We start from the raw sequence: 27070 nt of genomic DNA on the forward strand, positions 1-27070 counted from the left end.
GCAGGAAGTGTGTCTTGGACTACCAAAAGGACAATGTGCATCAGGTAGTCTGAGAAGAAGTCCGGCCATCTTGGATGACGGAGCAGGAACCTGAGCATTGGTGGATCTGCCCCTGAAAAAATTAAAAGAAGGTCACCCGATAAGTGTTCTTTTGGTTAATGTGAATTTTTTTTTTCCTGAACTAGATTTTTTTTTAAAGGCATGGATGATATTAGAATTTAAAAAAAGTGTATACTCATTGTCCAAAATCCCCTCCGTTCCAGGACCACTGCTGCAGCTATGACATGCCTGTATACCGCACCTTTTTTTCCTTTAAATTTTAACTTTGACAAAGCTGCCTGATGATCAGTGATCAACTATCCACATCCCCTTAAAAAGCAGGTTTTGGAGACGAGACCTAGATAAATAGCCTACAGGTACAACAGGTGTTCAGTGTACAAAACACGCAGCTGCTGAAAGAAGTCCAGCAATGATAAAAGAAACCCGCACTGTAAAAAGATCTGAGTGTGCAGAATTTGGTTTTCTGGGGCACAATTATTTTATTTGGAAAGTGTATATCCTTTCACTATTATTTCTGCCGAACTCCCTTGTGTCCTGGTAATACAAACTGCTCACACATGCTTTGCATCTCTTTATACATGTGACATACAGATGAAAGAGGGGAAACATGGTTGAAAAAAATCTTCCCTTGTTTATTGTGTTTATTGCAGTATATAGGGAAAATTGGATGAAATGTCAGTAGTGAGAGTGTTTACAATTAAACTTATCTATAGTGGAAGCAGGGGTAGCAGGTGCTACGGGGCCCGAACTCCGAGAAGGCCCACCTGGGAACAGGACTGAAATATTTTATTGTCAGGGTCAACAGTATTATACAATGACATTATACACAATGTATATGTAGGAAACGGATGAAGCGGCTGCCTGGCCTGGTCTGAGAGACTAGCCTCAGTAGTGAGGGTTGCACGGGAGGAGGGGGTTGCTGAGGATGGAGAGGTTCTGTTCAAAAGTTTTAGTTATGCCAATGGCTTGGGGAATATCTGTGGCAGGTTCCATTAGGAGTTTCCGTCACAGATTTCTACAAAAATGCCAAACAAGCTATTTTGCCATTTTGTCTGACAGAATGACTGGTATAATGGACACCCAAAGGACCACATTACGGTCATGGAGTCAGTTGGGTGCCTATGGTGTCCGTGCTTCCATTTTTTTTCTTCTAGTTCGTAGATCAGAATAGAAACATGGAACATATGCAATTGTTTACCATCATGCCATTTTTAGGTCAAAACTTATCTGGTCATAATTTTTTCTAAGTGGCCAGAACTCTGCAAATCCCTCCCATACACACAGATTTAAAAAAAAGGCACATTCTGACTGCCTGCTGTCACCACTAGAGGGAGCTTAGAAACATATAGCCTGACTCTTTTTGTCCTACATTTAGCCCACTAAAACATAGGCGTGTATTAAAGTATATTTTTTCCTATATATCCTGATGCAGCCTTGGATTTGGACTTTGAGTACAAAAGGACCAGAAATTATCTGGTCAAATAGTCAAGAAGTATTTAAAACTTTAAGGGTCAAACCAATACATGGCGGCAACGCTAATATTATATATATATATATATATACACATATACTCACACATTTTATTTCTAAGCAGAAGAATTCTACTTTAATGTAAATCTGCAAGAACCATTACGTTCCATTATTACAGTATATATTCCAGAAATATGTCATTGAAATGGCAAGTGTTGCGGCTTAGGACGTGCAAACTGTTTGTTACAAATAGTTTCTCCATAATGAAATAAGAAAAATACAAAAATATACATTTTTCTTCTGCATTGCCCACATTGCAAGGACTCCCTGTGCATGTACCGCTCTTCACATAACTAATATCTAACAAACTTCACAATAAAATATTTACAATATTTAAAATATGATGCAAAGTTTAAAGGGGTTATCCGGTAATTTATATTGATGCCTTTCCTGTGGATAGGTCATCAACATCAGATCAGCGGGGGTCTGACAGCCGCCAATCAGCTGTTAGGAGCGGCTGGCACTCCGTGAGCGCCACGGCCTCTTCCTAGACTATGTGACATCACCATACGTTGGTCACATGGCCAAGTTGCCATTCAGCCCCAGTAAAGACTTTGGGGCACATTTATTAAGACCGGCGTTTTAGACACTGGTCTTAATAAAGGCCTATAGCTGCCGGTGGTTCCGTTGAAGTTATAAAAAGACGCCAGCCTCTCCATAACTTTGGCGCATCCAGTGCCAGTTTTAAATGTTACATTTAGATGATTTTCTACTATTAAGACAGGAGAAGAAAATGATGAATTAGACCAAGTGTTGCGCCGCCATCTACCCCTGAAATCCGCCTAATTTAGGCATATTTAAGATTAGTAAATGACCCCTATGTGCTTGGAAAGCTGCCTAAAGCTCCGGTGAGCACAATGGGTCCCTGAAACAGCGGATGAGTGGGGATGCCTGGACTCGGACCCCCGAGGATAGGTCATCATTATCTGTTCCTGGATAACCGCCCGATTGTGAGAGTAAAGGTGGCTATACATATCAGATGAATGTTGGCCCATCCCGCCATGTTCAGCAGTACCGGCCAAATGTCTAAGTGTATGGGGGTGCCCAAACTCTCCCCTGATGGCAGCCATTTGGAGGGGGGGGGGGGAGAAGAAATGGGCATGTTGAGTTTCAATATGCCTGATCTCAAGAAAGATAAGACACCACCAGAATAATCTAGCTGCATCTTATTACCCTCATTCCCAAAGACAACACAAGAATGCACAGCTAAACTGTCCATGCATGTGAATGGGGATGGGGGGGTTGGGAGAAAATGCTGTCGTCTGAGTGTTCAGCTGATGGATATCTAAGGACAATGGACACCTTAAGGCACTGGTCATATCTGAGGCTGTCCATAGCCCCAAGTGCAAACTGCTTCAGATTAGACAGAAAAATAGTGGTGTATGCAGAACCTGATGGACCCCCATTATAAATCAACAGGGACTGTCGGGCACCTTTGTTATCAGCACTACATTATGGCTTTCATTATCAACAGAAGCCACAAGGTAGATGTGAACAGCGCCTATGAAATAGTACCACTAGTTACAGAAATAAATCCTCCAAGAACTAATTAAGTCCATCATTCCAGGTCATGACTTTGTCATACTCCTGAATTCTCTGCTTGATGTGAGAAAGCTTGTTCTTTAAGTACTCGCAGCGTTCCTTCTTCTCCAAAAATGTTGGATCCTATTAGAGGAAGAAAAAAACAAAAAGTTAATGAGCTTGAGTTTCACATAATTGGTTAGGAAAGGACACATTCAGCCCGGGTAGGTTGGGACACAATAACTCGCATGTATAAAGGTCAATTAGACCCGCCCAGCAATAAAACAGGCCGGGTGCACAAAGTTCATTTTAGGTGGAGATACTAGACAACACAGTGTTGTAATAACAGCGTGATTTTGTCAAAAAAGACAAATATCCAAGGACAGTAGAGATGCACTGTATACATTATTTCGCCCCACCCTACATTTCTATGTTGTTGTTTTTTTAACTATTACCGGTATATTCCATACAATACTATACAGAGTGTGGTGGCCCCTATGATGTATACATTATGGAGAATGCTACATTTAATCTGACCATGCACATAGAATAGAGGTCTGTACAGGCCTCGATACATTTAGGAGGAAGGTGCCTTAAAGGGACTTTGCCATAAATTTTGTAAAAAATTAAAATCAAATATTATATCTAATGAAAATCTCTTTCTAACAAAGCTAGAACTAGCCCTGTGTCTCACATGGATGCAGAGATGTCCCCCATTCATTGCTCTACTAGAGTCTTTTCAGGATGTCGGCTCAGGGGATGTGCCCTGTCTGCTGCTGTTCTTTCCCGTTTCATTTAAACTGAGCATGTGTGACTGCCTCAGTGAGGTGGACAAGAAATAAGGAAAAGAACAAACAGCAGGTGGCGCACAACAGATACATTTTATTGAATAGCTCAATGACTACATAAAATTTTTAATCCAATGCAATTACAAAAAGTATTCAGATCCAGGTGCTGGTTTGAAAAATGTAGAATATTTTTCGTGGCTCAACCCTTTTTAGCTACTCGCCGCTACTCTGGCAATTGGGCCTGCCAGGCAGGGGTGGAGGGACAGCGGCAGGTCCATACCACCAGAAACACGGAGCAGGAGAGCAATATGGCAGCTGTCCCACCTGAAGGAGTGGTGGTGGCGGGCACAAACCACCACAATAACAACCCAGCTACATTAATGGAATAATCTAAAATATTTATTAGCAAACTGCATAATCAGCAAATGGTTAAAGTGGCTGAAAGATGAGTGTTCACTTTACATTCAGTTTGAAAGATGAGTGAGCAAACACTTCAGTGTCCGCTCAGTATACTCACATTCTTCTTCCTTTGATATTCCTGCAAAACCTTTGAAATCCGTTCATATTCCTGAAAAATTAAGGAAAACGATATTTCACTTTAGTATACCACTCCTCATACACACAGATAATGAAATATCGTACGGATTCTCATACACTATAAAAATATAAAAGCTGCCACATAACAGGAAAGATGGTCGATATGTTATATATTACATAGTGGCAGCACGGTGGCTCAGTACTTAGCACTGGTGCCTTGCAGCGCTGGGGTCTTAGGTTCGAAACCAAACAAGAACATCTAGGTGATGTTTATACCTTCTCTCTGTGTTTGCGTGGGTTTCTTCCGGGTACTCCGGTTTCCTCCCACACTTACTGATAGTGAGGATAGATTAGCATAGAAGAGAAGACCGCCACTCACTGTATAGATGCGCTTATATTTTTATTGTCACATAGATATGTATAGCTGTGACGCGTTTCGGCACAAGCATGAGCCTTCTGCAAACATGTTTGAAGCCGAAACGCGTCACAGCTATACATATCTATGTGACCATAAAAATATAAGCGCATCTATACAGTTAGTGCTGGTCTTCTCTTCTATGCGGATCTATGGGACGCCGGCACGTGCACCACGCCATTCACATGGACGGAGTGCCGACTGCTATTTTCTGGATTAGATTGTGAGCTCCATCGTGGACAATGAGTGATTATGATGTCTGTAAAGCGCTGCTGAATATGTCAGCGCTATATAAGTAAAATAAATCATGATTGAAAACAGGAAATCTGGTCTGCAAGTGACCCACGGACTCATACAGACAATGAATCCTTGGGCATCTTGGTCAAGGATCCTTGCCGTATCAAGGCGTCTGATCCTGCTAGTATTTTCTGGATTCATATGTTAAAGACGTGAATTGTACACGACTTTCCTTCAACTATGAAATCCTGTCCCAGCAACCAGCATCAGAATGATTGCAGAGAAATAGGTGGAGCTCGGAAACAGAAGTTATTAGTAGAAACGACAATTAGGCGTTATCCAGCCCTGGGAAAGAACATGTTATGCCATCATACTCCCACTGATGTGTACCGAATACACCTTACCTATTGTCGCATATGACAAACATCTGGAAACTTGAAAACCCTGAATGCAGTACAGAATTAGTGTTTGTTGTATAGGTTATTAAACTATTGTTCGAAAATGACTGTACTGAGAGAATACATGTTACACTGCATTGGGTTAGTACTGATGGCCTTCTGATAGGGAGCCTGGCCGGTGAATTATGCCTACCCAGCACTTGGTAGGGGGATGTAGAAACCTGTAGACACATACCAGTGTGGCTGGTCCTAGATGTATTTATTGTTTTGCATGGTGAGCCATATTTATTAGCATGCAGTGTTCATTATTACAGTATTACGCTCCAGGGAACTACATTAATCATCATGCCAAAAATATTCAACCCTCCAATGATCACTCACTCTGAATCACTCATAGGCGGCCTTGCTTACTATTTTGGAACTGAAACATTACATACTACAGTATGCAGACTCCCGTCTACAGAATGGACTTTTATATATTGCATAGTCATTGAAGGCATGGCTAGGACGTGCCACTAAAGTCCTACCGGAGAGGGTCCGACTCCTGTGACCCCTGTTGATCTCTAGAACAAAGTGGCAGACGCTAGAAAAGAGCTGTACCACTTCATCTCCTGTCAGCAGGGGCGAAATTCCTACAGTAAAATTTCCTAATAAGCTAATACCCAAGGGGCCACCCAAGCCCTCCTCACACCGCCCCCAGGTACATAATAATCTGACCTCCTGAATTCAAGTCCTTTAAATGGTGATACAGATGAATACTGCAGCAGGGCCGCTGCAGTATTTTGTGCTGCACTGTGGTATTTGGTTCTGTTGGGGCGGTATTTTGTGCTGCACTATAGTATTGCGCCCCCCCCCCCCCCCCCTACTTCTGTTGGCCCTGCCCAATTGTATTGTATACACCTTTTTTCAGTTTGGACCAGCCTACAACATGAGGATACTTAAAAAAAAAAAAAAAATTATATATATATTTTTTTTTTACAGGGTTACAGGGACACTAAGGCTGGTTTCACACGGCCGTTGCGGATTGGAGCCGGATGCGTTCAGAGTGCGTTCAGTGAAACTCGCACTATTTTGCAAGCAAGTTCCGTCAGTTTTGTCTGCGGTTGCGTTTAGTTGTTCAGTTTTTTCCGCGCGGGTGCAATGCGTTTTGATGCGTTTTTCAGGCGCGTGATAAAAAACTGAATGTTTACAAACAACATCTCTTAGCAACAATCAGTGAAAAACGCATTGCACCCGCACTTGCTTGCGGATGCAATGCGTTTTTCACGCAGCCCCATTCACTTCTATGGGGCCAGGGCTGCGTGAAAAACGCAGAATATAGAACATGCTGCGATTTTCACGCAACGCAGAACTGATGTGTGAAAAACAACGCTCATGTACAAAGCACCATAGAAATGAATTGGTCAGGATTCAGTGCGGATGCTATGCGTTCACGTCACGCATTGCACCCGCGCAGAAAACTCGCTCGTGTGAAAGGGACCTAAGTTCTCAGTCCGCCCCACTTGTCAGCTCTGCTCAGTTTTCTTAGGAGGCTCATTATAGTAAAGAATCACTAGGCACGGTGCCACTAGTAGCATATAATAGCCAGAAAATATCCACCCACTGTAATAACTGTATGACAAACATGAAGGAGAGTATCAGAACTGGCCATCAGACAGTACAGTGCTTGCAAAGCCACACTGCATCATCTTCTTCTGAAGCCACTGGGTTGATCTATATGTATGGAGCCCCCTTAGGGTCCATTCACAAGTCTGTATGTGTTTTGCGGATCCGCAAAACACGGACACTGGCAATGTGCGTTCCGCATTTTGCGGACCACACATCGCTGGCACTCTCATAGAAAATGCCTTCTCTTGTCTGCAATTGCGGATAAGAATAGGACATGTTCTATTTTTTTTGCAGAATGGAAGTGTGGATCTGGAAGTGCGGATTCGCAAATGCTGATGCGGACAGCACATTCCGGCCCCATTAAAAATTAATGGGTCTGCACCTGTTCTGCAAAATTGCGGAACGGATGCGGACCCATTTTGCGGACGTGTGAATGGACCCAGTGACCATTTCTTCCAACAGTCCACTCTCTCTGATTGCATGGCAGCCAAACCAAAGGAACACACAAAGTCTCAAGTGTCACAGGGACAGGAGGTCAGGGCAGGCACAGTGTGGAAGTACATTAATCACCGCTGCCTGCTCGTTATATGCTGCTGAGTGGAATGAGGCCTGAAAACTTGAATGAGGCCCAGGCTACCAATCAGGTGATGGGACTACTCCTAAGGTTTCCCTGTCCATACCTATTTTTGGGGCAGAGTGAGTGTTTCTGACGCTTAAAGTGAGGGGTCTGGATTTATTCATTTGTGTGCTCTGCATTAATTCAGTATGGGGTTTGGGGTCCGTAGTTATTTTGAAGCCTGGACTTAATATTGAAGTCTAGGGTCTATCTTAATTAAAGGGGTTCTCTGGGTCTGTATTTAAAATGACTTTCAGCCAACCTGCGGAAAGAAGACCCTTTGAGCAATACTTGCCTTTCCTTCACTCCTTGCTGGGGTTAACATGACCAGCCACCTGACTGTGAGCTCCAACATCACAATCGGAAATGATCCTTTCTTCCTGTTCAGCTACACCTACATTATGCAGCTGAGCAGGAAGAAAGAGGAGCACATCTGGTAACCAGGTCAGAGAAGCACACAGTCAGGTAGGTGGTCATGTGATCAGGAGAGCGACGGAAGGGTAAGGCTACTTTCACACTCGCGTTTGGTGCGGATCCGTCATGGATCTGCACAAACGCTTCCGTTCAGATAATATAGCCGCATGCATCCGTTCAGAATGGATCCGTTTGTATTATCTGTAACATAGCCAAAACGGATCCGTTGAAAGTCAATGGGGGACGGATCCGTTTTCTATTGTGCCATATTGTGTCAGTGAAAACGGATCCGTCCCCATTGACTTACATTGTGTATCAGGACGGATCCGTTTGCCTCCGCATCGTCAGGCGGACACCAAAACGCTGCAAGCAGCGTTTTGGTGTCCGCCTCCAAAGCGGAATGGAGGTCGAACGGAAGCAAACTGATGCATTCTGAGCGGATCCTTTTCCATTCAGAATGCATTAGGGCAAAACTGATCCGTTTTGGACGCTTGTGAGAGCCCTGAACGGATCTCACAAACGGAAACCAAAACACCAGTGTCAAAGTACCCTAAGTTCTGCTCAAAATGTCTTCTCGCCACAGGTAAGTTGAAAGAGGCATTTTGGGTGCAAGCCTGGAGAATCCCTTTAATTCTTCCACAAAATTTAGGATAGGTCATAACAGTCCTCCTGGGTTTAGCAGAGCGGCTCAGAACGCTAGGGAACTAGCTGGGATCAATAAAGGTTTCTGCAAATGTTTCCATCATCACTGATAACATCATCCCCTGGAAGGGGGGGGGGGGGGGGGGGGGGAGACTATTTAATTAACACTTTAAAAACCAATGTGCTCCAGGCTTCATCTACGCCAGGGATGGCCAACCTGTGGCTCTCCAGCTATTGTAAAACTACAACTCCCAGCATGCTCCGACTGCCTACAGCTATCAGCCTACAGATGGGAATGGTGGGAGTTGTAGTTTTACAACAGCTGGAGAGCCGCAGGTTGGCCATCCCTGATCTACGCCAACATATTGTGGTCTGGATTAAGTAAAATCCACAGAAACCTAGTTCTTAGGCTCAGTCTAGAACAGAAGCCACAACACAGCACCAGATTAGTCGCCCGACAGGCTCCATTGATAAATTTAGGGATCTGTCAGGGTGGAGGTGGTCGAGTTGTGGAACACAAGCAGGCAATGATCGTTCATTTCCTGCATATCGACCAATGTAAATGGGCCCTAAGTGAAAAACAGATATAGCGGAAACAGTATATTACACTCACATATTCGTTGCCTGGGTTTCTGGGTAACTTTCTCATCACTGCATCCAGTTCACTGAACTTTTTCAATACTGCCTGCACCTCAGCCGATAGTTCTTTGTACTCCGAATACTGGTCATTAAACACAGCTTTATATCGATCTCGCTCATCATCCGATTTTATTGCTTGGTATTTCCTATTAAAAAGAAGAAAAAAAAACACTTATACATGTAGTATATAGGACACAACACGATTCAATGTAATTACAGTAAAGTTAAAGGGAACCTGTCACCGGGATTGTGTGTATAGAGCTGAGGACATGGGTTGCTAGATGGCCGCTAGCACATCCACAATACCCAGTCCCCATAGCTCTGTGTGCTTTTATTGTGTAAAAAAAAACATTTGATAGATATGCAAATTAACCTGAGATGAGTCCTGTCCTTGACTCATCCCACGTTAATTTGCATATGTATAAAAAAAATTCAAGACCAGCACTGCTCTGCTCTTACCCACTCCTCCACGTTTGGATCTCCCTGTTCATCAAAATGATTTTTCTTCCATAAAATGTTCGACTTCCCAAACTCGTTGATCTTCCTCCTCGTTTTTACGGCAAAGAATATGATAATGGCAAATGCCACAACGATCAGGAACCCCATGACAATGGCAATAGCCTAGAAAGAGAAAAATTTTTTTTTTAGACTTTGCCTTTTCTTGTAGTTTTCACATTTCCGGTAATAAGATGCAGGCTACACAGGGACGCAGGCATTGTAAATCACAGGTCACATTTATCTATATTAAAGGAGTTCGCCGTTTTAATCTTGTTCTGCGACGTGCATGACAAAAAAGTGAAAACACTCATGATGGTTGTTGCAAGTTTAGCATGAATTAGCTGGTGCAAACTAATGGCGTATGTGTACGATAGCCATGGGGTTGGGATTCTTAAAGAGAACCTGACACCTCTACTGACATGTCTGTTTTAGCAACAACTTGCATCCTCCGTGTAATAATTCAGGAGTTTCTATTCTTATGACTATGTGGTGCCATTCCTTTAGTATTCCTGCTAGAAGTTATGAGAGAACCGCCAGCAATTTCCAATGTAGGTCCAACTGGGAGTGTGTCCCTGCAAGTGTCAGACTGAAGCACCAAAAGAATCGGACAGGATGAGTAAACCTGCCCTACTCAGTCAATGGGTGCAAAACAGTGCCTGAAATCTGGATAGGCAGGAAAGTAACAAAAAAAAAAAATATATAAAGTTCCTAAATTTCTACAGAACAAAATTAGCCTTGCTTGAATATCGTTTCAATCAGCGCGTACATCACTGAGTAATTAGACAGAACATCCTGGGAATGCAGAACAATTGGAAGATCTGCTGTATCATCAGTCACTCACCAGCTCTGTAGTACAAACGCTGTAATCAGAAGTAAAAAGAAAACTGCAAAAGGAAGATCTCCGTCTACAATAGTACGAAGTGGATATTACAACGGTACTAAAAACTGTGTGTGTGTGCGCATTTCCAGTGCAAGTTGGTTGAATAGTTGCTGCCATAGAAAATAATCTTTAATGTACGGCACTAGGGTTGCACTAGGGGAAAGCATTGTGGGGGTGAGAGCCGGGAGACCGCACTTAGTCATCCTGTGATGGTTGTAGAGAACAGTATAAAAACAGATCTTAGACTGAAATGGCTCTGACGGATCAGAAGAATGGAAAAATAACGGCGATGTGAACTCTCCTTTATACCGTGTACAAGTTGGTGCAGGGGCCATGGAGCCAGGAGTATGGTGCAGTTACTTTTGCGGAAGCAAGTGACAACCTGTTACGAGCAACACTGGTCTTAATGACACCAGGTAAATGCCAATAAATACTTATATGTATTTAGTATGACATCCACTATAGATGGTAAAGATAAAGAGCTGCCTGTTGTCCTAGTACTCGTCTAGCTGGGAGTTGTAGAAGCAGACAGCAGAGAAGACTGGAGGGAGGGAAATGATGCTGTTTTACATGGGACTGTATATTACAGAAGACTGGAGTGATGTTGTGGCCATGACATGGGTGTCATGGCCACACGTCGTATAAAGGCACAGATTCTTACCTCTTGTGGTTCCACGACACAGTAGTGGTAGAGATACTGGTTAACAAACATTCCAGTTGTGGCAGGGGCGTAAAACTGGTTGCAGATGGATACGATCTGTGTGTAGAAGGCTGATCCAGATGCTTGGGCTACAGGATTTACTCCAATGGTATAGACAATTGATGCAATAAAGACCAATCCCCCCATGATTCCGCTGACGATGATGACAATCAAGTAGAATTTTCTAGTGGTAGCAGTGCCTGACCTGGTTACAGTCATTACGAAGATTACCATACCACATATAAAGCAAAACGCAGCCATGGCAAGGATGAACCCTTTGGCAGCACGGGGATCGGTGTAGTTCCCTCCATAAGCAAAGCCCATGCCCATCTGAGATCCTCCAAAACCATAGCCATTGTATGCACCGGAACCAGAATACCCCCCTCCTCCAAAACCATATCCCATAGACTGTCCAGTGATATCCAAGTCCCATGGTAATGTGGAAGCTACACATGCAAAGATTCCCACACACATGACAACAATGAGGATGGACATGAGCTTGATGACTCCTGGTGGAGAACTCCATTTGTAGAAGTGCTGGACTTCATCCTCTGGATAATACGAGTAGGCAGGCTGTGAGGGCGGCCTCCCTCCGTACACGTCTTGACTGGGGGCATAAATGGATGGTTTGCTGCAAGAATATGAACACTGGGTTAGAACAAGAGAACACTGAATCATTAGCTTCTTCCCTCATCTGTGACATCTGGAGCACAATGCTCCTCTATATGAATGCATCGCTTGACAACATTTTTCCTTTACTTCTCTACATCATTTTGATCACTACATGCTGGAATCATTTACTAACGGTCACAGAAAACATCTCAATCCCCGTATAAACCTCTGCTGGCTAATAAATAAGTCATCAGTGGACCAAAAACCATTGTGTTCTCCAGTGCACCATGGCTGACATGGCAAATGAGACAAAAGGACCGCTGAAAGAAACCCGAGAACGTCATGAGCTGAGGAGGTTTAAAAACGAAACCGTATCTTGTTGAGGTGCAATGGATCTACAAACTACAAAAGGTAAAAATGGCTGACAATCATCTGGTGAACGTTCATTTCACAGACACTGCCATACTGGCCGTTACAGACCTTCAAACTGACCATACATGTTCAATGAAACCAGGCGATGGAGGAAATATCTTTCTGAGAATGTCATTTCAAAGAAAGATCTTTCAAACTTTTGAAAGTAAATCCTATCCAATGAAAATATTGAACACGACTTTTTAAACAACAATGGTCTGTCATCGGTCGGCTAAAACGATGGATCGTTAAATGTGTGCATGAGCCCTTAGACCAGGCATCCTCAAACTGCGGCCCTCCAGCTGTTGCAAAACTACAACTCCCAGCATGCCCGAACAGCCTACAGGTATCAGCCTATAGCAGGGCATTGTATGAGTTGTAGTTTTACAACGGCTGGAGGGCCGCAGTTTGAGGATGCCTGCATTAGACTAAGGCCTCATGCACACGACCGTATGCATTTTGCGGTCCGTAAAAAACGGATCCACAAAAAAATACGGATGACGTCTGTGTGCAATTCCATATTTTGCGGAACGGAACAGCTGTCCCCTAATAGAACAGTAGTATCCATGTCTGTAATGCGGACAATAATAGGACATGTTCTATTTTTTTGCAGAATGGAAATACGGAAACGGAATGCACACTGAGTACCTTCCTTTTTTTTGCGGACATTGAAATTAATGGTTCCATATACGGTCCCAAAAAACAAACAAAAAACACAAGAACGGACACAGAAAGAAAATAAGTTTGTTGATGCGGTTTTGCTGCAGATCTCACGCTTCCATTGAAAAGGGTGAAATCCGCAGCTAAAAACGCAAGCATAGACATTCTGAAGATTTTGAAATCCGCAATGCAGGTCAATTACCGCATGGAAAAAATCTGCAAAGTGTATATCAGATTTTGTGTAATCTCATACACTTTGCTGGTACTGTAACATGCTGCGGTTTTTCTGCATGGGAATCCACAAGGAAAAACCACACATATTCTGCTACAACGTGCAGGTGGCCTAATAGCAGCATAAACTAGTAATAGCACCTTTTTCTAAAATCTTGTAATGAACAGCTCCGGAAATATGTAAGTCAGTTATGATGCGGAAAGCAGAGAGCTCATGAATGTCAGGACTTATTGGCTCATGCGGTATATTGAGCGGACTCCAGTGCTGGACGAATTAAATAAAGTGACCCAGCATTTTGCTAAGGGGGATCCATCACTAGTTTATGCTGCCCTTAGTTTGAGCAGAAAAATAAAAAATAAAAAATACCCCAAGCACTGCACTCCCAGACCTACTAATACAAGGGCAAGATCTAGGACTAAAGACAACTACATTTGCATGGCCGCACTCTTATCACTTACTCACTGAACAATAGGCCGTTTCCCAGATTCAATTTGTATTACTTATCAAATGTTTACTTGGTGCAAAAAAGCAAAGTTGATACATACTACTCATCTGGCCGATAAGGTGGCGGACTTTCAAGCGGTCTGGAAGACATTTCGGCAAGCAGGGAGGTTGGTCACAGATGGAACCTGAGTTCAGAAAGAATTAATAACAATAGTAAGTGACAACGTATAACCAAATGATCAGGAAGATACATAGAGGTCATCTCAAATCCCTAAATGCAAGAGGTTTATATCTTACCCCAGGATAGGGGGTAGAACAATGTAAATCATTCCTTTTTTTGTGGCCTTCTATGCGTCTAGAACCAATAAGGCAAAGATTCAACCAAAAATGACAACTAGTTTTCCCTCCTTTGCATACTGTGGTTTCAGGGCTAATCTGTGCAATGGAAATCGCTCACTCGATGGATGGACCCCACAAGCCATTCTGGAGGCATAGATAGCCACATGAAGAAAAATACATGGTTTGGCTGTTGTAATGCGATTTTACAAAAACATTTATATTACAGTGGTAATGCTGCGCTACAGTCTAAGTAGAGAGATTACTGCTCATCCCAACCTACCATAAACTCACCGAGTAACCATACAGGTTGTACTCAACCTACAGGATATTATGCATACACTCTTTTTATGAGGCTCAATGATCTAAAACAGCAAAAATGCAATAGATTATTATCTGAACCAAGATCTGAAGAGGTCTAATGACATTCAGTATATGGCCAACAATAGACTTACTATACAGAGTCATTGCAGCATACTATTTAGAAATAAATCACCCCCCGAACCAGTCAAAAGTCGAACAATTGTCGTGAGCACACAGCACTGCCATTGTGCCAAGTACCGTAATAAGTATAAGCTCCTCGTGACTTGGAAATGACTACCTCTCCAAAATTACACTGTACATTCAGATTCCGGTCGGAACAATAACCTATTTTAAATTTTCCAAATTAAAGTTAGTTTCACGAGGTTTAACAACTAACAAAAAACACTAAAATTACCAGCAAGCCCCAGGATATGTAGAACATACAATACAAATAATATACCGGTAGATCTCTACGTTCAACAAACATAAAGTTTGCAGGTGTTCTGCTGTACCTGGCAGGAGACACTAAGGTTTCGTTCACATCACCGTTCAGCCTTTCCGTTCTCCTGCTCCGTTTAGGAGCAGGAGAACGGAAAGGAGGGGGAAGGCACATAACTGAACCAAACGGAGCCCTTAGGACCCCATAGACTATAATGGGGTCCGTTATGTTTCCGCTCAGAAGATGATTTTGAAGCGGAGACAAAAGTCCTGCATGCAGAACTTTTGTCTCCGCTCCAAAATCATCTTCTGAGCGGAAACATAACGGACCCTATTATAGTCTATGGGGTCCTTAGGCTCTGTTCGGCTCAGTTATGTGCCTTCTCCATACTTTCCGTTCTCCTGCTCCTAAATGGAGCAGAAGAACGGAAAGGCTGAACGGTGATGTGAACGAAGCCTAAGCCGTCTAAGTTGCCAGGAGGATCCTCCATGGATCAGACTTGTTTTTCCAGCACATCAAACAGATCATATTGAGATTAGGGGGATCTGGAGACCAAGTCAACTCCTTGAACTTTTTTGTCACGTTCCTCAAAATACTCCTGAAAGATTTTTGTAGTGTGACAGGACACATTATTCTGCAGAAAGACACCCCCACCCATTAGGGAATACTGCTGCCATGAAGGGGGGTAACTTGGCTAGTGCAATGCTTGGGTAGGTGGTACATGTCCTGCCAGGACCCAATGTTTCCTAAAGCATCCCACCACCTCCACCAATGTGCCTTCTTCTCATAATGCATCCTGGTGGAATCTCTTCCCCAGGTAAACACACTCCTCCCACTATCTATGTGATTTAAAAGAATGCGATTCAGACCAGGCCACCTTCTTCTATGGCTCCCTTGCTTACATACCCATTGTATGCAATTTCAGTGGTTGACAAGGGCACCATGACAGATCTGTAACTTCATGAACAAACTGCTCACTTGCTGACCACCCTTTGATGTGTACCACTTTAATGGGACATTCACCGTCAGTGGTTTTAAATAATAAATCTACATTGAATGGCACCACCGCCAAAGAGGAATTGAATCCAAATAGAGGTGCTCAGCGAAGGGGCCGTCAAGCCAGTATATAGGAAAAATTATATCCACGGCACACTCAAAAATTTGCACAATAGTATATATTTAATTATTATTTGCCAACACCAACTTTGTAACTCAGTCAATACATGAATTCAGGGCCAACGTTTCGGTCCACCCGGGACCTTGGTCACGGCCTTGTATTAAGGAAATAATGTATATTCGTTGGTTTTAAATAGACACTGTGAAAAGTGCCTCTTTCGCCATTTTGTGGATCCGTACATCCTGCCCTCTGTTAAAAATACCTATTCTATTAACTCCGTATTAGACCCATCCCTTGACTCTACATCCCCAACACATAAATCTGACAGGGGAATTGCTTTATTCTTACATTGAAAAAGCCTTATTAATGTCTGGAGAGCTCAACACAGTCAGGAGAGGGATTATACCTCCTTCTCACCGCCTCATTTATCGTATTCCCGTATAGATATGTTTTTGGTTGACCACACTACTCTGCTACACACCCTCTCTTCAAATATCGGACTCGTTCAGCGCTCTGATCATGCCCCCGTTACCATTACCTTGAACAAACTTTACCAATCCCAAAGAGCTCCTATATGGAGGAACAATACGCTCCGATTCAATAACTCCAAGTATGTTGAGGAACTCCGTATAGGCCTGAAAGAGTACTTCCAGTTCAACGAAGGGTCCGTTATGGACACATTTGTCTTATGGCAAGCTCATAAAGCATATATCAGAGGGTCCCTAATTAAATTGGGCCATAGAGCGAAAAAAACTCAGAAAAATAAATCACCCAAACGCTTGGAAAAATCGCCTACCTAGAACGAGTTAAAAATGCCTATTCTAGATATGTTCTGTTTTGCGGGGCAGCGGAACAGACAAACTGATGCGGAAAGCACACGGTGTGCTGCCTGCATCTTATCCGACCCCATTAAAATGAATGGGTCCACATCAGAGCCACAAAGAAATGAGACAGAAACTGCGGTCGTGTGCATGAGGACTAAACCAGAGATGGCTGTCAACCCAATTTCTACTATACTGGCTCCATTAACATTTTCACGCAGATTGCGCGTGTCCTTACAGACGCGACATGAATCAAGGGTCAATCCTACTTTTCCACAACAGCATTAGAACCACTGGGCCAGAACTGTGGAAATTGTATTTTCCGTGGGACAAACAACAAACACTTTCCAGTTTAACAGGATAAGAAAGACAATTCCCTGGTACAAGTCATATTAACAGTCTCCAGCTGCGTCCTGTGAGGCCGATTCCAGGTGCTGACATGTGTATCCACGGAATGCGTTCGCTCAGCCATAAGCTCATGCATGCGCCGTGGATACACATGTCAGTGCCTGGAATCGGCCTCACAGGACGCACTGCACATGCGCCAGCCGGCAATGAGGAGTGAATAAATTAGCAGTGGGGCGGTGCTGGGCTCCAGGAGAAGGGGCACGTCTGGGCACCAATGGCCTGAGGGACAGCCCTTTGGGCATCTTACTCAGGTAATTACCATATTAATAAAAGCAATTTTCTAGACAAAGGACATCACTTTGGGTAGTAATACTAGTATATTTTAATACAAAACGAGCAGACTGATGTGATGATGTTAAAAGCTCTGTCACTAAAATCCAAAAGACAGAATCCCTTTAACAACCTCTCTGAATTGGCAGGACGTCTGTATACGCACTGGGCTAAGTACATACGAGTCTGCACAGCTTTATTGGTGCGTGAAAGGTGCTCAATGAGGGCCGGATGTAAAGAGGACCAAGCATGTACAGCAAACATTCTTCTCCTCAAATAGTCAGATCTAACAACATAACTATGTAGAAAACCTTAAAGGGGTTTTGCCATCTCAGACAATGGGGGCATATCGCTAGCATATGCCCCCATTGTCTGATAGGTGCGAGTCCAACCTCTGGGACCCGCACCTACAACGAGAACGGAGCGGGGGAAATGAATGGAGGCTGCACTGCGCATGCGCAGCCGCCCTCTATTCATTTCTATGGGGGCCGCTGAAAAATAGCCAAGCACTGGCTCAGCTATTTCCGTCTGCCCTATAGAATTTAATGGGAGCAGGGGCCGCGCGTGAGCGGTGAGCTCCCATTCATTTGCATGGGAGCAGCGCTTGGTGGTGGAAGGACCCCGGGAAAACTGGGGTCCTCCAGCTACAGCTCTCCCCGCTCTGTTCTCCTTGTAGGTGCGGGTCCCACTTCTATCAGACAATGGGGGCATATCCTAGCAATATGCCCCCATTGTATGTGAAGGGCATACACCTTTAATACAGATTAATATGAAACATGGCCGTTATGGTTGGAACACATACAGGTGTTTAGAAACCTCCTCCTGGTCATCTCTTAGACAATAGACCTATAAATAGTTTCATGGAGAAGCAAATGTGAAATTCTTCTACCCTGTTTTGCTAAAGGAACACACCAAGAATCCTGCTGTGATCAGAGTCATGACCGTACAAGCCAAGAGAGCATTATACTTGGAGGAAGACGGAGAGGCCTCCTTGCAGGGAGCTTCCTGACATCAAATGCTTTTCAGGCCGACACATTGTTCATGTAAGTTAACATTAGCCAAGAAAAAGCAAAAAAGTTAAAATAATTTATTAGTACATTTTTAATCATGTACCAGGCTGTATTAAGTCAACCAGCTCACCGTGATAAGCCCTCATCTCTTCCATACACAACCATGAGATCAAGGTGATTACTAACCAAAGGAATTTATATACTTGGCTGCCAACTATGGAATTTTACATGGACAGCCTTATTGTAAGATCTCAAACTGGAGAAACGCAGAATCTCTGTATGGGGCGGACGGTGAACTTAAAGTGGACCTTGAAAAAATAATAAAAGTGGCCCCGTTTTGCAGTCTGGTCCAAATTGAGGGCAGGCAGGGCCAGCAATACCATATTGTCGCACATTATACCACCCCAACAGAGCCAAATACTACAGTCAATCACAAAATACACCCCCAAAAGCTTCTATTGGCTGGTTGTGAGAAGGGCTCAGGCAGCCCCCTGGGCACCGGCCCACCGGGAAATTTCCCCGTAAGGCTACTTTCACACTAGCAGCACGGACCTCCAGCAGGCTGTTCCGTCGGGTGAACAGCCTGTCGGATCCATCCTGCCGCTAGCAACCGTGTGCACTGCCGCTCCGTCCCAATTGACTATAATGGGGGCGGTGTGGATTTCCGGCGGAGGCATGGCAGCGCACGGCGAGAGGCTGCTGGAATAAATGTCGGACATGTCGTAGTTTTATTCGGACAGCCTCTCTCTCCCCTTTTGGCAAGTGTTTGCAAGTTTTTCTAAACTTTGCAAGTTGAAAATAAAACCCAGTAGCTACACATGACAAACTTTCATGGGGCCATAAAATCTCCTATTTACTTATTGCAAGTTGGGAACAGTTTCTACAGAGATTTAGTTGTTTTGTCACCAAGGGACATTAAGTTCAAGGTCCAGTCTGAGCCACTGTGTATTGAGCAATCCAGGTGATAACAGTGATCATCTGAACAGCAATGGCTACTGGCAGAGGAGCAGGACCGCCTGGGCCATAGACAGTGCGTCCCACTAGATGATCACTAGGTCAGTGGTAACAAAACAATTGAGGAAAATCTGCTTCAATCAGCTCATCAGGGAAGACGGGGAAATGCAGCATTACAAGGCGCCTATTTAAATCAATAGACATCCATTTAACGGCATTCTACATTTTGCGGAAGGGAAAGGCCGGCCCCTAATAGAACAGTCCTATCCTTGTCCGTAATGCAGACAATAATAGGACAGGCTTTACTTTTCTGTGGAACGGCCATATGGACACAGTGATTTCCGTTTTTTTGCGGTCCCATTGAAGTAAATGGTTTGATATACGGGCCACAAAAATATGGAACGGACACAGACAGAAAATAAGATTGCGTGCATAAGCCTTACATCTAAAGACAGACAAGATATAGAACAATGAAAGACCCCAAACAAGTCTTATTTGTCATTATAGCAAAATAACTAACATTCCATGCAAGAGAAGACACGAACAGAAAACGCAGAAGACCACCTACCACCAGGCCTGTTGAAATCCATATGGGACAGCGTTCTTATACCCCTCCCCCAAGCTTGAAAACAATTGGAAAATGACTATCTGCAGAAAAAGTAAGCTGTCTCAAGATAGATGGTGACCAGGTATGATGTGGTCACGGCTTTTAGACAAGAGGTCCTAAGACCTATAACATAAAAAGACATCCAGTTGCTTTACACAAAGTAATGTAGCCAGAACCTGCAGAGATACGGAGACAACCGTGCTGGTGTTACATATGGAGTAAGACTGAGGGTAGACTTTCCTTCCCATAATGCCAAGGACCCACGGACCACGCTAAAACACTGATGTGTGAATACACACATTAAAATGAATAGGGACGTGTTCTAACCGTGGAGAACACGAACAGCACACGTCCGTGAAACACTGACGTGTGAATGAGGCTTTACCATGAGAGAGCCTTCGAAAACAGATATAGCCCCCAAGGAACATCTCTTTCAGTTCCTACACACAGTCTCGGGATTAGGAAAGCAGCATATAATTCTTGCCCAGCACGGTAAGCCACCCGAGATATCTTCACCTGTCCTGATGCCAAGTATCTTTAGGCAGGCTGACAGGAGATTGTTACTATCTACTGTAAAAGTTTGCCTGGTTGGCAAACTTTTCCAAGGACAGTATCTGGCCCATCCTCACCCCTTCAGTGTTGCCAAGGAAAGCTTACAAGAGCATGGAGCTCAATGAAGAGCTTGTGCTCAATCGCTGGTTGATTACGCAATTTGTGGTCAACTTGAATGGGTCCGTGATCCGTCCGCACCGCAAAAACAAAACATGTTCTATTTTTTTGCGGTGCAGAGGTACGGACAGAAACACCACGGAAGCACTTCATAGTGCATCCGTGCCTCCGTTCTGGAGCGACTGGCCGGGCAACCGCCGTGTGCATGAGGCCTTAGGTTGGGTTCACATCTGCGTTAAAGGATTTGTCCCATCTGGACACTGTGGCATATCCACATGTAATGTCCAAAATGCGCGGGTACCACCTCCATCTCCAGAACAGGATCCCGTCTCTTGCTCCTGGGAATGGATAGGTGACCACGAATGCCAGGTCCTCCCCTTTCAATTCTATAGGACTTCCGAAAATAGGTAAATGCTCTTCTCAGAGAATGGAAAGCACCTGTTCCATCAAAAGAACCGAAGAAAAATAAAAAATGTATTCAAGCTTTGGCTCTGTTCACATGGGCGCTAGTTATTTCCTTTAGAGGAACAGGACAGCGAAAATCTAGGATTACACTTACCAGTAATCCGTTTTCCCTGAGCCCATGACAGCACCAGGCGAGAAATAAGCGGGTGCTGACAGGGCGGACGATTGATGTTCTGTAAGCCCAAGACAGTACCCGCATGCTTCTCTCAGGATGCCGTCATGGGCGTAAAGATAGCAACAGAAGTGGTGGCCCCAGCACATAAACCAACAACGACTATAATGGGGTCCAATTGGTTTAAATTCAGGTGTCAGCTTTTAGTGGAGAAAAATAAAATAAATCATCAGGCAGGACTTTTTGGTCCACTATTTTTGGGGGAGCCTTGAGGTCCGATGTGAACATGCCCCAAGATGGATCTGTCAAGTGATGATGCCAACCTGATAAACCCCCCTGACTTGGGGACTGTGGGATTTCCATCATTTTACCAGAAATATATAGTGTTGTATGCCGGGATATCTTCTCCAGCATTTATGATTAAATTTGGACAGGGTGGTGGTGACGCGTGTCCTCTGTTGTCAGGACTTTATGTCCTCGCTGCTGAGGACAGCGCTGTGGCTCCCCCTCGGTGACGGGCAGATCGGCCACCACTCTGGCAGGGGCAGCCTCGAATGGCAAGAGACAAATATCTCAGGAAACGACAGATCATCAAAGAATAAAGAGGCTGCCATCATGATACAGATACTGTTACACCCTGCCGTGACAAAACAACTACTCCCATTGTACGCCGAGGCGATTTACCCCATGAGAATCTGCTTGGAAGAAAAAAAAAATAACATAAGCCATCGCCTTTTGCTTTAGTGTAAATTCACACACACAATTTTTGCGGCGCTGTTCCATATGACATGAGGACTGCATCTACAGGTCCCTGATATAGAACCAGGGGGACGTCATGTGCCGCCATATAGGGTGCATGTAATAGGCAGAGAACTGCTACATGTGAACAGTAACTAATACGCACCTGCTGAGTGCCACACGCATCAATAACCGTATGAAATACGTTTTATTTATGGATCTATGGCCGTCTGTACCACTCCAAAACTAAGAAAAGCTAAGGACGCGTCCCCAAAAGAAAGGTCTCCTCGGCTGGTTCACACTATGGTAAGAGGTTTATTTAAAAAAATAAAATAAATACTGCCCTAAAAAATACTACAATGTGAATAAGTGCCGAACAGGAAAATATATAATGTAACAAAGCAAACAGGGACAGACATTGAGCTCTTTCCCCAGTCCTTCAGCCTGGGACTCTATATGAGCAGGAGAAATGCTGGTACCTGTGGTTCCACAAGCAAACCGTAGCTACAGGTGTTTGTAAAGCACAGATAGGCCTCATGCACACGACCGTTGTGTGCACCCGTGGCCGTTGTGCCGTTTTCCGTTTTTTTTCGCGGACCCATTGACTTTCAATGGGTCCGTGGAAAAATCGGAAAATGCACCGTTTTGCAGCCGCATCCGTGATCCGTGTTTCCTGGCCGTGAAAAAAATATGACCTGTCCTATTTTTTTCACGGCCAACGGTTCACGGACCCATTCAAGTCAATGGGTCCGTGAAAGAACACGGATGCACACAAGATTGGCATCCGTGTCCGTGATCCGTGGCCGTAGGTTAGTTTTTATACAGACGGATCCGAAGATCCGTCTGCATAAAGCTTTTTCAAAGCTGAGTTTTCACTTCGTGAAAACTCAGAACCGACAGTATATTCTAACACAGAAGCGTTCCCATGGTGATGGGGACGCTTCTAGTTAGAATACACTACAAACTGTGTACAAGACTGCCCCCTGCTGCCTGGCAGCACCCGATCTCTTACAGGGGGCCGTGATCAGCACAATTAACCCCTTCAGGTGCGGCACCTGAAAGGGTTAATTGTACTATCATATCCCCCTGTAAGAGATCAGGGCTGCCAGGCAGCAGGGGGCAGACCCCCCCCCCCTCCCCAGTTTGAATATCATTGGTGGCCAGTGCGGCACCCCCCCCCTCCCTCTATTGTAATAATTCGTTGGTGGCACAGTGTGCGCCCCCCCCCCCCTTCCTCCCTCTATTGTAATAAATCGTTGGTGGCACAGTGTGCGCCCCCCATTGCCCCCCCCCCCCCCTCTATAGCATTAACAACGTTGGTGGCCAGTGTGCAGCCTCCCATCTCCCCCCCCCCTCCCCCCCATCATCATTGGTGGCAGCGGAGTTCTGATCGGAGTCCCAGTTTAATCGCTGGGGCTCCGATCGGTAACCATGGCAACCAGGACGCTACTACAGTCCTCGTTGCCATGGTTACTTAGCAATAGTACAATAGTAGAAGATTAATACTTACCTGCTGCTGCGATGTTCGTGTCCGGCCGGGAGCTCCACCTACTGGTAAGTGACAGTGACAGGTCTGTGCGGCGCATTGCTAAATGAACCGTCACTTACCAGTAGGAGGAGCTCCCGGCCGGACACGAACATCACAGCTCCCAGGTAAGTATGAATCTTGTACTATTGCTAGTAACCCGCTGCCACCAATGATCGGGGGGGGGGGGGGGGGGCGCAAGATGGGAGGCCGCACACTGGCCACCAATGTTGTTAATGCTATAGAGGGAGGGGGGCCAATGATTGCCACCAACGATTTATTACAATAGAGGGAGGAAGGGGGCGGGGGGGGGGGGCCACACTGTGCCACCAACGAATTATTACAATAGAGGGAGGAAGGGGGGGGGGCGCACACTGTGCCACCAACGATTTATTACAATGGAGGAAGGGGGGGGGGGCCGCACTGGCCACCAATGATATTCAAACTGGGGAGGGGGGGGGGGGGGGGGTCTGCCCCCTGCTGCCTGGCAGCCCTGATCTCTTACAGGGGGATATGATAGTACAATTAACCCCTTCAGGTGCGGCACCTGAGGGGTTAATTGTGCTGATCACGGCCCCCTGTAAGAGATCGGATGCTGCTAGGCAGCAGGGGGCAGTCATGTACACAGTTTGTAGTATATTCTAACTAGAAGCGTCCCCATCACCATGGGAACGCCTCTGTGTTAGAATATACTGTCGGAAATGAGGTTTCACGATCTAACTCATATCCGACAGTATATTCTAACATAGAGGCGTTCCCATGGTGATGGGGACGCTTCAAGTTAAAATATACCATCGGATTGGAGAAAACTCCGATCTGATGGTATAAAAGGGACTCCGGACTTTACATTGAAAGTCAATGGGGACGGATCCGTTTGAAATGGCACCATATTGTGTCAACGTCAAACGGATCCGTCCCCATTGACTTGCATTGTAATTCAGGACGGATCCGTTTGGCTCCGCACGGCCAGGCGGACACCAAAATGACTTTTTTTTCATGACCGTGGATCCGCCAAAAATCAAGGAAGACCCACGGACGAAAAAACGGTCACGGATCACGGACCTACGGACCCTGTTTTTGCGGACCGTGAAAAAAAACGTTCGTGTGCATGAGGCCATAGAAGAAGACTTCTCACCTCTATCAGCAGCTGAAGGTCTCCACAATGGCCGCACAACACCAGAGCCTGGGGAACTTTCCACAGCAGGAGCAGCGCTGCGTCTTCTAGTCCTGCCCGGGCACAGGGACTGCGGGAGCCTCGCCGCAAGCCCCGCCCCCGCCCCTCCCCCGCACCCCGGGGAGCAGGGCGTGGCAGGCCAGGAGTTTACGCACCTGAAACTCGGAGGAACAGGTTTCGCCCGCTGCTCCCTCAGTCTCGGCGGGGACGGCTTCCCGCCGTGTACTTCCTGCTCTGTGTGACTGGAGCCTTGTAGTGAGGCGACTTCTGAGCGGCACTGTGCTCAGTGAGTGTACAGCGGGAACTGTGGCAAAAAAAGAGTCACGTTTTATGCCAGAAACGGTATGGATATGAGGGTTTCTTCAGGCCTGACCTTTCCCTAATATCCAGCTGCAGGCACATATGCCACAGGTGTCCAGAGGACTCACACCTGACATATGCTGCCAGGTGAAGGTCTGAGAAAAATAATGTAAGGATGGACACCAATGTCCTTAGTGCATTGCGGCAAAAATAATATTTTTTAACAATAAGCAGCGCCTTTAGGCTAGGTCTACACGACGACATTTGTCGCGCGACAATTTTTATAATGATAGTCTATGGTGTCACGCTGCGACGCGACAGTCGCAAAAAATCCATTCGAGATGGATTTTTCTGCGACTGTCGCAGCATGTCGCATTGCAGCACCATAGACTACCATTATAAAAATTGTTGTGCGACAAATGTTGCAGTGTAGTTGTGCCCTGTCGCGTGACACATGTCGTCGTGTAGAGCCAGCCTTAATCCTACCCAGTCCCCTTACAATAGTGATGCCCCTCAGACAGTATAATGCCCCTTTAGTTGCCCCCACCGAGTATGATGCTTCTACGTGGCCCGCTCACAGAAGGATGCTCCCTAAGTGCCCAAACACAGAATGAGGCCCCCACGCAAAGTGATGCCTGCCCCCCCTCAGAGAGTGACATAGTTTGTACGGCTGAAAAAAACACATCCGTCCATCCAGTTCAGCCTGTTATCCTGCAAAGTTGAGGCCTCATGCACACGGCCGTTCCGTGCATTGGGAACCGCAATTTGCGGTCCCCAATGCATGGGCAACATCCGTGCGGCCGCCGGGACGGATCAAGACGCATTCAACTTGAATAGGTCCGTGATCCGTCCGCACTGTAAAAAACTATAGAACATGTTCTATTATTTTGCTGTGTGGAGGCACGGCCAGAAACACCACGGAAGCACTCCATATGCTTCCGTGGGGTTCTGTGCCTCAGTTCCGCACCGCGGCTCCGTCTGCCAATCATAGAAAATGTCTAGTCTTGTCCGCAATGGCGGACAGGAATAGGACATGCTTTATATTTGTTACGGGGCCGCGGAACGGAACTTCGGATCTGGACAGCACAAGGTGTTTTCCAGGCTTTTAATATTGATGACCTATCCTCCGCTGATCAGCTGTATGAGGAGACGGCACGCGCCGTCTCCCGTCTCTCTTCCTGTTCACTGCTACTTTGCCATAGACATACAGCAGAGAGCAGGAAGAGAAACGAGAGACGGCACCTGTGCACTGCGCGTGCCGTCTCCTCATACAGCTGATTGGTGGGGGTGCCGGGTCTCGGACCCCCGCCAATCTGATTATTAATATTATTTATTATTAAAGCGACATTCATTCCATAGCACTGTACATATGAAAAGGGGTATACATACATAATACAGACAAACTGGTAGAGAGGGAGAGAAGGTACTGCCCGTGAGGGCTTACAATCTACATGGTATGGGAGAAGGACACAGTAGGTGCTGGTGAAGTTGGTCATGGCGGTATAGAGGCAGCAGGGTCACTGGTTGTAGGCTTGTCTGAAGAAGTGGGTTTTCAGGTTTCTTTTGAAGGATTCCACTGTAGGTGAGAGTCTGATATGTTGGGGTAGCGAGTTCCAGAATGTGGGGGATGCACAGGAGAAATCTTGGAGACGATTGTGGGAAGAGGTGATAAGAGGAGAGCAGGAGGTCTTGTGAGGATCGGAGAGTGCGTGTGGGGATGTAGGGAGGGGACAGGTTATGGACGACCTTGTATGTATTTGTTAGTATTTTGAACTGAATTCGATGGGCAATGGGGAGCCAGTGAAGGGATTGGTAGAGGAGTAACAGGGTGAGATGTGGATTAGTCGGGCAGCAGAGTTGAGGATAGATTGGAGGGGTGAGAGTGCTAGATGGAAGGCCACAGAGAAGGATGTTGCAGTAGTCTAGGCGGGAGATGATGAGGGCATGTATAAGCATTTTCATAGACTCAAAGTTGAGGAA

General features: G+C 45.3%; 1 protein-coding gene across 1 annotated transcript; it reads right to left on the minus strand.

Moving 5' to 3' along the window:
• Positions 1-2503: 2503 nt before the first annotated feature.
• Positions 2504-25057, minus strand: LOC120990734 (occludin-like). Its single transcript, XM_040419641.1, has 7 exons — positions 24752-25057; positions 13944-14027; positions 11445-12114; positions 9845-10026; positions 9380-9551; positions 4417-4467; positions 2504-3255 (listed from the first exon to the last, which is right to left on the minus strand). Exons 2-7 carry the CDS (start codon positions 13991-13993, stop codon positions 3136-3138), a joined length of 1245 nt encoding a protein of 414 aa, XP_040275575.1. The 5' UTR covers positions 13994-14027; positions 24752-25057; the 3' UTR covers positions 2504-3135.
• Positions 25058-27070: the final 2013 nt, after the last annotated feature.

Source organism: Bufo bufo, chromosome 2 (genome assembly GCF_905171765.1).
Source record: "Bufo bufo chromosome 2, aBufBuf1.1, whole genome shotgun sequence".
NCBI classification, from domain to species: Eukaryota; Metazoa; Chordata; class Amphibia; order Anura; family Bufonidae; genus Bufo; species Bufo bufo.